Source organism: Dromaius novaehollandiae, chromosome 1 (assembly GCF_036370855.1).
Source record: "Dromaius novaehollandiae isolate bDroNov1 chromosome 1, bDroNov1.hap1, whole genome shotgun sequence".
Lineage (NCBI taxonomy): Eukaryota > Metazoa > Chordata > Aves > Casuariiformes > Dromaiidae > Dromaius > Dromaius novaehollandiae.
Genome location: NC_088098.1, coordinates 194,668,221 through 194,685,131, shown reverse-complemented (window position 1 = coordinate 194,685,131; position 16,911 = coordinate 194,668,221). Strand labels below are relative to the sequence as shown.

At 37.0% G+C, this 16,911-nt stretch overlaps 1 protein-coding gene across 5 annotated transcripts in view; it reads left to right on the top strand.

The window, feature by feature from the left end:
• FRY (FRY microtubule binding protein) overlaps window positions 1-16,911 on the top strand; it is a 202,456-nt gene that overhangs the window by 77,816 nt on the left and 107,729 nt on the right. For all 5 annotated transcript variants that reach the window (XM_064504948.1, XM_064504947.1, XM_064504949.1 and 2 more), the window contains exons 4-11: window positions 5,767-5,906; window positions 7,661-7,751; window positions 8,157-8,236; window positions 8,363-8,443; window positions 10,338-10,506; window positions 12,991-13,083; window positions 13,178-13,276; window positions 15,818-15,919. In XM_064504948.1, coding sequence (XP_064361018.1) covers window positions 5,767-5,906; window positions 7,661-7,751; window positions 8,157-8,236; window positions 8,363-8,443; window positions 10,338-10,506; window positions 12,991-13,083; window positions 13,178-13,276; window positions 15,818-15,919 — 855 coding nt within the window. The remainder of the gene's footprint in view (window positions 1-5,766; window positions 5,907-7,660; window positions 7,752-8,156; window positions 8,237-8,362; window positions 8,444-10,337; window positions 10,507-12,990; window positions 13,084-13,177; window positions 13,277-15,817; window positions 15,920-16,911) is intronic.

Here is a 16,911-nt window from a genome sequence, read left to right as displayed (position 1 = left end):
ATACAGAAGTGAGAGAGGAAAAGAGGGAAAATCCCTGTGAACAAGCATTTTCAAGAGACATCTAGTAATTTTGACCGTTTCAATTTGAAGGCATCAAAAATGACACACTATCACAGGAATGTAATTTTTATAGAGCCGATTTTTAAAACTTCATCAAAATTCTCTCTCTTTAATTTGAATTAAATTGATAGGTGAAACTAAAGTAGCCAAGTCACTAGTCACTTGAAAAGAGTCGAGCCACATCTTTTATCTATAAATTAACAAGTAGCAAAAGTAAGGTATGACCTAGTTTAAAAACTGTATGTTTTTTGCAGGACAGCTACAGATATGGAAAAAAAGAGCCAAGCTAAAGCTTTGCAGTATCTTAAGATTGACAGAATGGAGCTTTAGGTACCCAGAGTACTCAGAATTAAATTTAACACTGAAGCCCCCAAAGCACTTGAAATGATGGGAAAGTATCGTTTAGTTCCCCTAAACAGCTTTATCTCTGGCTTGCAGAGAATCAGCATTTTTTCTGCCCATTCTCAAACACCATTTTTAGCATGGTTCTCATCAACACACTTTTTTTCTTGCGTAAGTATCCTGCAGCCATATGGATATAGTATCAGTGACTCCCGTTAGGCAGACGTCACGTACCCAGCAGTATTGTCCTGTAGACTCTGTCTGGCTGCCAGTTGCATCGCCCTCCTCAAACTCAGGATAGTATCTTGAGCAATGCATGAACTCTGAAGTAATCTTACTTATCCTGACATGCAAAACATCTCACCATTCGCCTTGCAAACTGCGTTACTTACACTGACTTTATTTTCCTTTCTATATGTGCATATATATAAATAAAATAGATACAGGAAAATAGATACAGGTTTTATATATGGCTTTACATATTTTTATAATATATTTAAAAACATGTTTTAAAAATTCCTGACTAGACAACTCTAGTTGCCTGTTGGAACAGAGCACTACAGTTCCATCATTAATATACTCTCTGTCACCAGTTACAGAAACATTACTAAACATAGTACTACTGAACTATGACTTAAACTTCCTATTGCAGGAAATCATAAAGTTGAAATACATGAAAAGATCAAAAGCTAGGGTGAAAAAAAAGCATGATTATCCAAGAAAGAGGCTTATCCTCTCCCAAGGAAACATTTTTATTAGTTTTCTCTCAGCCCCTACTAATGTATATTCTGTTCTTGCCGTAGTATATAAATGTTCTATGAATTGACCCTATTGGAAGCAGAAAAAGGGCACTGTTAAAGCCTGGACCAGCAGACATTTTTCCATATAAAAATACAACATGAGTGTAATGTTTTGGCCCTACTTATGCACTTCCATGGAAATGGATACTTAACAGCAGGACTGTTAGTTTTCTTGTGAAACTGTCCATATGAGGTGCCTGTTTTAACAGTTGCAGTATAAACTGCGTAAGTGTGCTCATTTTAGTTATAATACTCTCTTCTTAAAAGTGCAGTAGATTAGAGAATGCAAATGGGAAAGCAGAAACATTTTATGTTTTATGTACTTCTAGGAGATAGAAGTCAAAAATAGGGCAAGCTAAAAAAAAAGGAATATAAAAATGTAATCATAATAAATGTGAAAACTACAAATATTCATACATAAAATAAGATGCTAAGCAAAATACTAATGGCCAAGTGTCCCTTTTTCATAACAGCTTAAACGTGGTGGCTAGTATGCTGATAATAATCTGCTAAGTCAGTATTCTCATCCTATATTATATTTTTTAGATACAGTAGGTGAATAATCACATCAGCATCATTAGTCTCTTTTCCGTAGCATGTGTATAGCCCTAGTTGGCCCTCTTCATGTTTTCCCTTTCACTGCCTATTGTGCATTGTCCTTCTTCACTAGCAGAAGGGACATAATAGAGAAAGTATAAAAAATGGTGCTGATGGGGCCACAGCAACAGCCGTTGGCCTCTGCTCAGAGGTTTGGGTTGAAACAGTGTGTAAACTAAGTCAGAAGGCAAAATTAAAGGTAGCACATACAGAACTGAACTTGCAATGTGGTAGAAATAAATGTGCTTTCATGTAAAATATTATCTTCATAGTAAAATAGCTATAAGCATTTCAGATTTATGAGCAAGTAAGGTGAAATTACCCATCCAAAAAAATTATAACGATGACCTGTTTTTTAACGCACACAGCCAAGGTCCTGAATGAAAACTAGTGAGTCCAACTCAAGAGTTATCAGCTTTAACAATTTGCAGAGACATTTAACTTCACAGACCTGTCAAAAATATGGCTTAGAACTGAGATGCAAATGAAATGATATCTTCATAAACACAAATGCACTATTTGCTCCTATTTTACAGATTTTTTCATTAGAGAGTTGGCTTATTCATAAATCATATCATCTGCAGAAAAAGAGAGAGACGTGTCTCAAAGGGCGCAACAGCAAATATAGCATTTAGCTACTTTGATTAGAGTTTAGGGCAGTACCTCTCTCCACCTCCCCCCCACCCCAATCTAGAGTATTTGAAACAGGAATTTTATTAACTTTATCCCCTTAATTTTATATATTGGAGATGAAAACCTGGTCTTATTGGGGTACATCAGAGTTTTTCTCTTGATTTCAAAGAGCAAGGATTTCATTGCAGCTTTTATTTTTCTTGCACCTATATTGCTTATAGTTATGGTTTTTTGTTATAGACATGCATGAAGTGGAAGAAATGTTGAATGAAGGGAAGACATTATTGCATAGCTGTGGGTATCATAAATATACCTAAGACAATGTCTATCCAATTCTGCTTTTGGTAGCATTGATAGAAAATGTAAGATATCTCTCCTGATGTAAATTATTTTGAATCTATACAGTTCAATTATTTTGAATTTGATTTAAAAAAGAATATGCAAACACTGTGCAAATGATAGACTTGCAAAAAATAAACTAACACTATGCAAAAATGAAATTCTGCCAGTCTGCCTTATTAAAATGGCGATAAAATGGACATATACATCGTAACATGGATAGCATAAAAAAAAAAGCCACAGTCAAGAAATTAATGATATTGTTGGAAGTTGAGTGCAGTTTTGAATTTATTTGTTGTTATTATAGAAATCAGCATTATTGATCTGCTATTAGTGTAAACATGTCTTATATTTGTGTTTTGACAATATAATAAGACTTTTATGAAGGTGCATAAATTGTAGCAAACTATGTGGGTAGAATTTTATTAAATTTACCTTTACATATTAGTCCAAAATAAATATTAAGCATTTACATAAAGTATATTTAATGCTCTGTGGACACAAGTTTTGTACAGCTCTGTACTTGTGCAGATTTCTTATCCTAAAGCTATACAGTAGGTAGTTCATTTATGATGGAAGAACATGATCATTTGTACAACAAGGACATATTTGTACATCTGTGCACTCCCTTTCAGGAGCAGCACAGAGCTAGAATTCATCTCACGCCTGGATTTACTTCCAATAAATGAAAGGGTTGAGTAACCAGCGCGCTGGCTAGACTTCCCTCCCTTCCTGTTCTCTGAGAGCCAGGTCTTTGCCCATTCCACCCTTCCTTCCTGTCTTAAAAGTGCAATGACAGAAAGATTAAAAAAGAAGTTATATTGACCTTTTATCCCTGCTGAAGACAGACACTGTAAATTCATCTGAGAAAGTATGGCATGAGGAGATTTAACAGGAGTCACTTTGACTTTTATGGTGAGTGAAACTCTGTAGTTGAGATTTAGAGAACACCACTGATACATGCTTCAGAGAATATGCAGAAAGATCTGATTGAAACAAGTTTCCACTTACAGTTAAATATTGTGATCTCTTAAAAGATACTTAGGTTTCAGCTATTTATTTTTTACTTACGAGCTTTTCATCATCTGAAAAATACATTCTTTTCTCAAAAAACTCTGTTGTCCTTCCTGGGTTTTATACTCTTCCCCAGCAAGCCATTTTTCTTTACATCTAATAAGTAACAACCAATGTTGTGCCAACTTCAGAAAAACATTTTGAAAGCAATAGAGAAGCGATTGAAATGTCTAAGTGTCCTCAGTTGATAGTGAGTAGAAGTTTGCACTGACACGAACTGATTTATGTCTTTTAAGCATTTAAGTGCCTTATGCTTGAGGGCTTTAGTATAATTTGGCCCAGGCTGCTGTAATTCTTCATGAAAGGCCTCCTGTCACTGCTGCAGGCAATGCCTTCACACCATCTTCCACAGCAACTTGTTTTACATTTCAGGTAATAAAATATATTGAAAACACTGGATTGAAAACCTGTATACTTTCCTAAAATAGTACTTTTATAGAAACAAATTTTTTATTGTTTTTTTTTACAGAGGCAGTTGATATAGCTTTCTACTTTAATGCTCCATGTTTAATTTTAAGCCATAATACCTGACTACAATCAAAGTAATAATACTTTATCCTCAAAATGTTTCATAAACTTTAGACTACACATCACTGTGATTTAGTTAAGTTCTGAGGCTGAAAACCTTAAAACTTACAGCAAAAGAGATCAGCTATTTATATAAACTAGCTGTCATCCCAGAAAAGTTGTCATTTAAGGTCTTGGTAGTCTGAAAATAGTATTAAGGTGCTTGGTCTCCCTGCTTTACTCTTGTCTTAGTCACAGACTTCACATGAGCTTCATCTTGTATGAGACATTAGACTCTACTGTTGTTCTTCCACAAGCCTTTAAACTTTCTTGGTGTTTTAAGTTTAAGCAAGTGGGTAAACCTGCCAAGAGTTAGTGACACAATCAATATACTTGACATGAAGTACATTTTTCAGCACTTTGCTGCTGTTACTCAGCACTTTGCAGGATCAAGCCCTGCAGGATCTTGAAGAGGTCACATATCTCTAGGTCAGTAATTCACTCATATTTGATGTTTGAATAGATGTTATTCTCTTTTTGTAAGAAGTACTCAAATGCCATGGCTGTGAACATTTGTTTACAACACATATATAATCCTTTTGGATAATAATGTTGGTTTTTTTACCCTAGCTGTTGGTCTTTTCATGTATTGCAACTTTATGATTTTTGCTGCAGTACTGTGTTTAATGACATTTCTGTAATTGGTGACACAGAGCACATTAATATTGAGTGAGCAGTAATGCTCTTAACCAGTATGCTGCTAAAGCTATTTGATCAGGAACTTTTCAGGAATGAGTTTTAACTATATTTTATTTATTCATACACACAAAGATACATACAACTATATATATTTTCCTGTATATATATAGGAAACAAATCTAGTTTAGTAGATTACTAGAATAGTAGAGACGTCTAAGTAACCTAGTTTGTGAGGCTAATAGTGAGATGCACCTGTATGTTCCATTGGTTAAGATTATTTCAGAGCTGATTAGTTTTCTCAATATATCATGAGCTTGAAGAGGGGCATCCAGCTGTCAGATACAACCCATAAGACAGTATATCTGATCCATCACTTTTCCTTTCCTTATAATGTGCTTCAAACTCCATGGCTGTCAACATTATGTAACAAAAAAATATAAGTTCTCTGGTATGTTGTAAGATAGAATACATATTTTTAATGCCCTTTAGTATCATTCCTGGAAAGACACACTATCAAAATGCAGCACATTCTATTTCTGCTTATGTTTCAACAAGAAATTCAGAATATTAACTCATTGCTTGTGGAGCACAGATATAGAACTTTAGAGAAGAGATGAAAATAAAAAAGAACATGTCTAATCATTGAATGAGTACTTTTTTTTAAAGGAGAAGAGGAAGCTTGAATACCATTTAATTTGTTGTGTTTTCTCCATAGGTAATAAGCTCAATGAGCTCCCTTTCAGAATATTGCCTACCCTCTATTCTGCGCACTTTGTTTGATTGGTATAAAAGGCAAAATGGCATAGAAGATGAATCTCATGAGTACAGACCAAGAACAAGCACTAAATCCAAAAGGTATAATCTCGAATATGTATACATGCATTATTGATGGATTCCAAGGTAAAATGTATTCCATTTCACCCATCAGCTTTTGTAGCGTTCTAGTTGTTGAATGTTATTCTCACCTTTCTCTGCATGTTTCGGGAGCTCTGCTCTTGGCTTTGCATGGATGGATTGCAGCAATCGTGTATTTAAAATTATGCTTCTTAGTTCAAATATTGGTTCTGACTGCCATTTTTTTGATGCTGTGATGTCATTTAAATAGTGGTTTCTGTAAACTGTTTCTGTCAACTCTTGTGAGCAGGCAGTAATTCTCTGACACTTGGAAGGATTTACTTTAGATACAGCATTCTGGTTAGTCACAGAATTTCATATACACCTAGCCTCAATCCAAAAAATTGTAGATTTGTTGAAGAGCTTTATGAAGCTTGACTTAGCTCTTACAACAAACAAGCAAACAAAAAGAAAAAGCCACAAACAAATATCTTGATCTCTTTCAAGATTAGCGATTCCTCTGTGCTAAGGCAACAGCTTGAGCTTGGCTTATACTGAGGTCTGAATGTTCACTACAGGTATATTCTTTTAACTTAAGTTTCTCTGAATACGTTGGTATTACCTTTACACACTTTACAAAATAGCATGAGAATCAACACTGGCAAACCTGCTGTTTGGAAATGCCTTGGCAGTTCCCTACATTAGGATCCCAGTCCAGCAAGGCTGCTGGAGTAAAAGGGTAGCAACTAAGTTTTAGATACCTACAATGCAGGCACCTACCTGAATCAGACTCTCCAGGCTCACTTTATGGTCAGTGGAGGTCAATTAGATGTCTGCTTTTAAATGGGATGAATCCTTACCTTAAAGTGCCTCTTTCTCTCCACTGACCATTACAGGAGCCTGTTGCAGGGAGACCAGCTAAGATACAGGTATCTTCAGGAACACATCGAGAATCTAGTTGAAAGTCAGCTTAGCAGTGAAACGGGGCAACTCTGTCGATTAATAGTGTTAAAAAAGTACATAGAACCAGCTGTTTCTCAGGTTATCTGAAACAAAGAAAACCAAAATGAAAATAATTTGTTTTGTCATTGATCAAGGAGAGCTCTTAAATGCATACTTAATTATAAGCACATAAGTACAGTTGAAATCAGTGAAGTACTTACATGTATAAGAATTGTGTTGGGATCTATTGTTTACTCAGAAGTCTTGCTTAAATTGGTGGTGGTTTTGCCTCAGAGAGACTGCAGGACTAGCCCTTTAAGCTTTCATTTTACAGAACGAATTGTTCATTTCATGTCAACTTTTCAAAGTACTTTGAAACTGTGAGCAGGGTGATCCAAACAGATATTACTTGTATCGTAAGCTACTCACCTCAGACATGCATTCCTCTGTAATGGACCAACCATACCATTCCATACCACGAATGCATTTTAACATCTTAGAAATGATGTCAAAGTTAAAAAATAACACTACAACATGTTTTAAAAGAGTATGTCGTTTGTTTATGAATTCTCAACCACTACTTTTGGAAAAATTGAGGGGAGAAATGAAGAGTGGCATTTCAACATCTGAAAATCAATGAATGTAACAAGTTAGATTTGTTCTATTTTTCTCAGATTTTAAAAGCATATCAATGCATTACTTTTTGAGATGCTGGACTACAATTTGATAAGTAAAATACAATCCCCTGTCATCTGTATATGTATAACTGAAGAAGGCATATAATATAAGTTATGGCATGTCTCATAACACTGTTTCTTGTTTTGATTTTGCAGTGATGAACAGCAGAGGGACTATTTGATGGAAAGAAGAGATCTGGCTATTGATTTTATTTTTTCTTTAGTATTAATAGAAGTTTTGAAACAGGTATGGAGTAAGTAATAAATGGTGGAAATTACAGAATATTTTGTCTTACAGCCTGATTTCAAGAATCTTACTTGTTTCTATTTCCATCTTAAAGAGTGTAATAAAAACATGAGCCCTAGCCTGCCTATTTGTTTATTATTGTTCTTTCTTCCACATATAGGATACACAGAATTCTGTGTTCATACAGACTTCATTTTGCCAAGTTTTTGGAGTTGAACTATTTATCCTCAACTAAGTAAACTATAAGTGGCTAGCTCATTTCAGGTATTTCATTTGCTAGCTGCTACTTATTTCAGCTGGTATAATATTTGTGTAGGGAAGATAGCCAGGAGTAATACTAGCACTAATGTATGCAGCTTAAAGTTTAATATATGTATAGAGTTATCTTTTATTTTGTATTTTCAGATTCCTCTTCATCCTGTAATAGACAGTTTGGTACATGATGTTATTAACTTGGCTTTCAAGCACTTTAAATATAAAGAAGGGTAAGGCTCTTTTTCTTATAAAAATGCTATGAAAAAAATACTTGCTGAATTATTTGCTTGTAGTGGTTTAAGCAGCCTGCTTTCTCAACTATCTGACAAGAAAAATTCTTTCTTATTTCATGCTAGGTACCTTGGTCCTAACACTGGAAATATGCATATTGTTGCAGATTTGTATGCAGAAGTGATAGGTGTTCTAGCTCAAGCAAAGTAAGTATAATTTAATACCTTACCTAAAGAAAATCTGAGAATTTTTACTTTGGTCAGCATGTGGATATTCTGATTTTCTCACTTTCTTAACAGAAAGTGTAGGAATAAATTTCAAGTCACCTATTCACTCAGGCATTCTAGAGCAGAGAAGCTGAGGAAATCACAGGCTTTCTCCATCTAGTCAAGTGATTCTGAATAAATTCAACCAGACCACAGCAACATTATTCTTCTTGTCTCATTGATGACATCTGTGGAAAGCCTCAAGGGTTGAAGAGACCTATTTCGATTAATCTTTTTTCTATATGCTATTTTTTCTCTTAACACAGCAAACCTAAAAATGACCATACTTCACTGCAGCAACATTTTAAAAATTCTTAGCAGTTATTTCATTTTAGAACTTAATGCAACTGCTTCTGAATCCTTCTTCCTGCATTTTTTACAGTAGACGGTACAGCAATGACATTTAGCACATTGTAGAATCCAATCTTAAGTTTTGAATGAGGAAGCAGATAGATTCTGAAACTCAGGTATCCAATATAACATCTCATCGTGTGCTTACAACACAAAACAATCAGAAGGGTGAAATCCACTGCCTCAACATAGACCTGTGTCAAGGATCTCACTCTCCTGACTGCTTGATATTGCTAACAGTGAGTCTGCTCTATGAAACCAAGCAACTTAGCCAAACTTGTTTTTTTAACCAGATATAGCCAAAACAGTTAGAGTTCCTGGAAATCAGAGTACTTTCACAAACTTCAGCTAAGGCCTTAGCTGGGCTTCTCAATTTGCTTCATCAAAATGAACACATGAGTTGACATCTGGATCTGAAGCCTCAAGCTGACTGTCAAATACAGACTGGACCTGTGCTCTACTCCAGGATGTTATAATCATTAAGGGAGAGGACACTAGGAAACACGGTTACGTGGTGGAGCAGATGAGATTCTTTTCTTGGTACAGCAAAAAATCCCTAGAACTAAATGAAGCATTAATGCTTGAAACTTCAGGTTGCTTTCCACAGCTGAAACTGTGCTCTGATGGAGCTCAATCCAGCACATATGAACCGTTATATTTGCTCTCTCTGTGGAAGTAGGAGATGAATTTTTTTTTTTTTTTGTCCTCCTCCAGTTCTGGAGGGCCTAGCTAAGATGTTCCTACCCGTATAAGTTTTCTTCCTCCCAACCTACTTCTTTCAACTCTGCTGTGTTCCTTATCAGAGGCGGTAGCAATGTGTTACCTGCTACACCTGCTCATGAAAATGACATTCTTTTCATATTATCTCAGCAGGGACAGGAGGTCCTATTGGATGACTTTTCTATATGGTATTTTAATGGATAATGTGTCTCAAAAGACATCAAAACAGGGGCACAAACCCTTCCCCCGCAGTAGCACCTAATGCTTAAATGATACCGCAATGGCTGCTAGAAACAACTGACAGCTGGAACGCCCTATGTGAATATTTTTATGGTTAGCATTTAAGCATTTTCTTTTGAAAACATTGTATGTACTTCCAGTAAAGCTATCTTTCATCCTGGATTTTCAAAAAACATGTGACGGGTTATTTTAATGATGCTGTTAGCTCATGCGTAAAAAAGGAGCCTGGTAAGGAAATAATTGGAAAGATACAGTTATTCAAAGGGACTAAGATCAGGCTGTACACCTTTTTCTTTTCTTGAGTTTATTGTGTTTGGGAAGTAGTTCACTCACACCATGAGGAGAAAGAGAAGCACATTTCCAACAGCCCATGCTGTCAACTTTACCTAATGTTTATGTGCACCAGCAAAATTGTATTTATTCATATTTGACTATAACAGTGCAGGAAGTTAATAATAGTGTACCAAATGAGGAACAAGTGAAAAAAACAATAACAAAAAAAATAACAAATATGATTTCATAGATTTCCTGCTGTAAAGAAGAAATTCATGGCTGAGTTAAAAGAGCTACGGCATAAAGAACAAAGCCCGTATGTGGTTCAAAGCATTATCAGTCTCATAATGGGAATGAAATTCTTTCGCATTAAGATGTATCCTGTGGAGGACTTTGAAGCTTCTCTTCAGTTTATGCAGGTAAAATTCTTAAGCACAGAACTGTGGTTTTCAGACCCCTTAAACTGAGCTCCTCTTCATCTTTACTGTAATACTTTGCGTGACTTCCTACATACCATTCCTTCATAAATATATGTACAACTACTTTCTGCGTGTTCTGAACTTCAACACTCCAGTCTCCGTTCTCCTGAGCATACTAACTTCTCAGCAGCCTTACACCCCAACTCCCCATACCCTGCTAATCCGACAGAGTTTTCTTCTGTAAACCCCAAGCCTTCCATCCTGGCATCCCGCAGCCCTGCAACCCTGCCTAGCAATCCCCCTCTGGCTGCACACAGCCTCCAAAGTGAATGTTCCGCTCTTGACGTAGTTGCCAGAGAGGAGAGAAACTTCTTATGGAGAAAGACACAGAGGGAAAGACAAAGAAATGAGGAGGGAAGAAACAAAAGCTGGCTGGAATTTCCTTTAGATTTGTTGTCTTCACCCCCTTCCTGTAGGGTACACTCTCTACCCACCCAGTGTGAGAACCAGTAATACCGAGCATACTCTCTCACAAATGCTTTAAACTAACAAACTATATTGTTTTATAAAAGGAAAGAAAGTCCTCTATATTTAAACATTTTTAAAAGTCCACATTTCCAGTTAGTAGTATGTGATGGGCTCCATTCCCATTAGCATGCTTATGTGGCTTAACTTTTTTTCCTTTCTTTCTTCTTGAGATCTCCATCATGGGTATGTAGGCAGTCATGTGCTGCTAAAATGAATGTTTTATATAAACCTCCATGTTAAGATCAGCTTTTTGATGCTTTCTACGTAGTGAAGAATAACCATATTCAATGTTAGATGCCGACACGTAAGGATTTGACATTGGAATACAAATGCACATGCATACAGACACACACAGCCATTTCTGTATGGACTAAATAGGAATCGCCTAATACTTTAATTTTCCAATGTGTTTAAAACATATTTAACAACACAGAAGCAACTCATTTTTCTTCTTACCTTGAAACAGCAAGTCCAAATTAGCCATGTTGCAGTAAATTAATACATTTTCCTTTCTGTTAACTTCATTTAAGTTATTCAGAGCTGGCAGGATATCAAAGTAGTGTGTGTTCAGTGCACGAGTAACATGAATGTCATTGTATTCTTATGATACAGCACTGTTGGGGTCCAGTGTTCACTGTTGTTGAAAGCAATGGCAAAACTCTCATACAGTAGGCTCAAAATTTGGATGGAAATGGTCTCTAACTTCATCACTAGAGTATCTAAGCACAAAATTAAGTCCTACATGTACTACAGTGTGTCGTAAGATTCACTGTGTATGTAGGGAAACCAGCTTTGCTTAGTTTGATGAAATACACTTACCGTTTGATTCTATGGGTGATTTATCTGTTAGATCAAGTACCTATGTGCCGTGCCAGAGCCAGAAGCTCTGTCACACCAGCTCTGCTCTAGTAGAGACACTTCTAAAGGGTGAGCTGATCTCAGGAGCAAGCTCCAGAGGCTCCAGAGGAGCCTGTCTTTCACCACTGACTGCAGAAGAAACTCAGGAAGACACCTGTCTTTGCGTAAGGCTCTCAGCTATGCGGTATAAATGGCTGAAGGGACTGAAGTTATATAGGAAGGTATAGAATCCTGAATGTAGTCAGGAAAAATTCTGCATGGGATAAATTGTAAACTGTTTTGCATGCATGTGCAAAGAAAAGCAACCTTCCTTGTAATGACAGTGGCTGTTCACACCTTAGACCCAGAGCAGGAAAAGTGACTACAGCAACATGATTCTGTTGTCCTTCTCAGAGAAGCTGTGAAGACAAATAGGAGTGAGCAGATGCGTATCTCCTCGTCCCTACTCCGGAGCAGCACAGCTACATGCATAGTAGCTCCCTGCATGTTTAGGACAAAAGTACATTTTTGCTTTCTCTCCCTCTACTACCAGTTGCAGGCTGGAATTTGTGGTGGTTTGAACCACGGGTTTCTTTCTTCACGTAGCACAGTTCGATATTGACTCTTAATTTGAAATGTATTTAGCAATGAATTTTTTCTCAAAATATTTAGAGTTCCTTGCCTTCAGTATTTTACCAGAAAATTAAGTTCCTTTTCTGTCCTATATGGCTCCCAGAGCATTATGTAAAGCAGTGTTGTGGGCTATTATTCCTGCTCCTGAACATATACACCAGCAAGGCTTGAGTTCGGCCCCTGTGTCCGGCTCCCTTTGGCTCCCCAAAGCAACAACTTGCACAGCTGGAATAAGCTCTCCAGTTTCTGAGTTATCATGCTTAGAGCAGCAAGCAGAGCCTTAGTCTGCTTCAGGAGTTATGTCCTGCTTTGTGCTTGCTGCAGAATGCAGATTTAGAACTTAGGACACAAATCAAATGTTTTCTGTGGAATTTTCAAGATAAAAATAGGCACTAACACATGATGTGCATTCAGCAAATATTTGGATGTCTTTGTTCCAGCTGATATGCAATTTATGTTTCTCTTTTTTGTTTTGTTTTGCTTTAGGAATGTGCACATTATTTCCTTGAAGTTAAAGACAAAGATATCAAGCATGCATTGGCAGGACTGTTTGTTGAAATTCTTGTCCCTGTAGCTGCTGTGAGTTTATTTTTTGTGTGGTTTGCATAATTTTGTTAAATTAGATAAAACAGCTTGTGAAATAATGAGTTATTAACATGAAATTTTCTTTTAGGCTGTTAAAAATGAAGTGAATGTCCCCTGTCTGAGGAACTTCGTTGAAAGCCTGTATGATACAACACTTGAACTTTCCTCACGAAAGAAGCATTCACTGGTTAGTAACCCTGAGAAGCAGAGGCTAAAATTCTTCATCAGAAATATCTCTGAGCAAGACTCTTGGGAAATTCCTGGAATTAGTTGCAAAACTTATTTCTGCATTTGTCTTTATAACTAATACATTTCTATTTCCAGAAAAGGTTATTGTTTTTACAGAAATTAACCGTATTTAGTTTATTCAAAACATGGTCTAAATCAATCTGAATCAAACAGATGTTTTCAGCTTCTGGGTTTATGATTATTAAATGGTTAGGTTTTCTTATACTTATTGTGTACAACCATTAGGAGGGGAGGAGAAAGAAGAGAGTTCACTGCTTGTCAAGCGAGAACAAATGAGGCATGTGGGAACAACTCTTTCACAGGGCTTAAATAATACGTTGTAGGAACTAAAATATGTATAACACATGCCCTTTTAAATGAGTAACTTGGCTACTGTGCTGCTCTCTACTTCATTTTTTTCTTGTAAGATGAGCAGTGGCACAGCAGTATATTTTTGGAAGCGTGAGTTGATCTGAATTAAATGAAGATCTGAGTCAGTTTGACGCTGGCCGCCTTAAGCATTCTGTCTCTCCAACTGGGTCAGCGCACGTCAGCACTGTGGCGTTAGCTAATCCATTTTGAAGTCTAGGACCTTTTCAGTAAAGAAAGTTATTGTTCATCCTTCCCTGTTGTATGGGAAAGTCGAAAAGACTTCCCTGTTCCCAGTAAATGCCAGTCACTAGTACAAGTGAACCTTTTTTGGCGATTGCAAAAGTGTGCTCGTCCTTGCTGCCACCGTTGCGTCAGCCCCCGCTCAGTTCCGAGGGAGAGGCAGAGCATTCCCCTGGGTGAAGTCCTTATCCGGTCTAAATTAGTGGGAGACTTGGGATGGATTTCCAATTTCACTCTTGTATTTATGTGGCTCTATTCCGCTCTGCTGACCTTATAAAACATTGCTGAAACTACAGCAGGATAAGAGCTTTGCTGTACAGTTTTTACACTAGATAGAACTTTCCCAAACTAGTGGCTCTGCTTGCCAGACTCAATACTACGTGCTTGAGAAAGGATTGCACAGCTGGGGCTCCGTGTTTGGTTGCTTGTCTACACATACCACACTGGCGGCTACATAGTTAAAAGTGACAAAATAGAATAGATTCCTCTGAGGGTGTGACTAGAAACGCAAACACTGCAAGGAGGAGGAGGGGAAAGGCAAACAGCTGGCAGAAATAGCTGCAGTGCATGTTTTCAGGCTTCCTGGAAGAAAGCACACTCTTTAGAGTCGGAGGGGGACCGTCTGTTCCAGGATCAGTGTTTTGTGAATTGCTAGATTCAATGTGCAGGCAGGATGGGGGGCATTCATCTCACCTCAGTTTTCTATCCAGGGCCTGTTAAAAGTCTGAGCTAGTCATTGAGGCTCTCTTGATAGTGAACCGAGAGAATTAGGAACCTCCAGGAGGTGATTTGTATCTTCTGTCTGAGGGCTCTGCCTTAGGATGGGGTGTATCACTCTTGGGATGTTGCTAAACTCTGTAACTGGTCTGTCAAGTATTCAGCTATGATAGTCATAATATTAATCTGTTAAAAAATCTTTCTGTAAGAAGATTTTATTATCCTTTGCCTTATGTATTCTTTTGCATTAAGGTTTTAAAAGTAGAAATTAGATGTACATTTGCTAGTTGTTCAAGAAATTGAGTCTAATCTGGCTATAGGTAATTTGTATTGTATATTATAGGATCAGAAGTTAGGTTTTATGGTGTATTTATACTTCAAGCTGTGACTTAAGTTAGAACTGTAGGATTAATTTTGAGAAACATTGTTTTTTTAAGATACAGAAAGTTGCCTTATTTTTTGATTAATCATTTTTAAGTCCTGATTGGGTACATTAATATGAGAACTGAAACAGAAAAGAGGCTGAAACAGCAAAGTCAGTTTCAAAATTGATAGGTACTTTTTAGCTTATTTTTTTTAGTCTGACATTTGCAAGATGAGTGTCAAACAAAGCTGAGTGTTGACAAGGAGACCAACTTCCAGTATTTGAACTTCTGCTTTCTCCTTTGCCTCTTTTTACTTTCCAGCTCACAAGATGTCCCACCAGCAGACCTAGACATTCCCTGTAGTTAAATACCCTTCAGTAGGGTGTTGGGTACACCTCCAAATAAATGTCCTGACTGCAGATTTTGAGGGATATTATGGTATTTGAATATACACAAGTCCCAATAATCTGTGTGGGTCCTGTTGTTATTATATTACAGGGTGTTTATTTCCATGCTATCATTTCTGAGTTAAAATTAGCCCTGTGAGACTATAAAGTTGTGACCCATCTTTGTGTTTGTTGAACTACTGTACACAGGCTTTTGGTTCATCCGTAAGATATGTCTATAACAGTTTCAGAGAAATGTTCCTTTTAAATTGTGCTACTTAATGATATGTTTATGTAAGCCAATATGTATTGCACAAAGTGGAAGAGTTAAAGCTTTAAATTTACAGTAGTTCTCTGAAATTAGTTTAATGTTCTGTTGACATGCAAATAATATGTTAGCATCATCCATTTCCTGTTTAGGCTTTGTATCCTTTGGTAACATGCCTGCTTTGTGTCAGTCAGAAGCAATTCTTCTTAAACAGATGGCATATTTTCCTCAACAACTGCCTCTCCAATCTCAAGGTTAGCATCTTCTGGTTTTAATACTGTATTAGAGCTTTGTTAATATTTAGTACACAGTGTGCACTATTGATCTATTGTAAAATAACAAAAAAAAGTATTCTCCTACCTAGTTTAAATTTCTCCTGTTTTTCTTAATTGAACCAAGCCTGAGAAAAACAGCTGCACAGCAGACAAGATTATTAACAAAAGTTGGTAGCTTGAGTGACAACCAAAACTGAACCAATATTAACTTGTTTTTTTTCCACAAAGGCATTCTCAAACAGAGCACCTGCTGCTCCTTTATCAAAATGTGGCTAGTTGCAACACACTGATTCCAGTGCCTGTTTCAGTCTAAGTTTCATTTAAAAAAACCTCTAAAACTAAACTGAGTACTTGAAGTTTTTTCTTCCATGTATCCATCCTTATTCCTTTACCATTTGCCAGATCTTTGAAGTTCTGGACCGTCTTTCACTACAATCTGTGCTTCCTGACTAGCACATAGTGTTCAATACCTGTGTGCTAGTTACGGTTATTATTTCCCCTTATTTCTTTTACTCATGCAATAACTAATGTCCCATTCTGCACCCACACTTAAGGTGGATCCGTGCAAAAGGATGGCCCATGCCTACCGAAAAGGCCATTATGAGCAGAGCACTGAGGTGGTTGGCTCAAAGCAGGAGCCTCTAGACTGCCACTTGATGGCCCCAGGGTTCAGAGGCCTCCACAAAAGGCACAGATAGAAGGTGCAACCACTGTCTCAGCTCAGAGGCAAACTGTGGAGTGGACCTGTTATCCAAAGTTTGAAACAGAAAACTGCCTAAGACCAAAGAGAGCCAAAGCCAGACTCTCATACTCTCTCAAAAGTTCCCAAAAAGAAATGGCAATGCAGACAGATAATCCAGTTCAGTCAAATGGATCCCAGATGCCACATTGACTAAACCACCTAAGCATGCATGCATCAATTTTTGTCCTTTCATTTTTGAATGTGCACACTGCATAATAATTTATTTTTC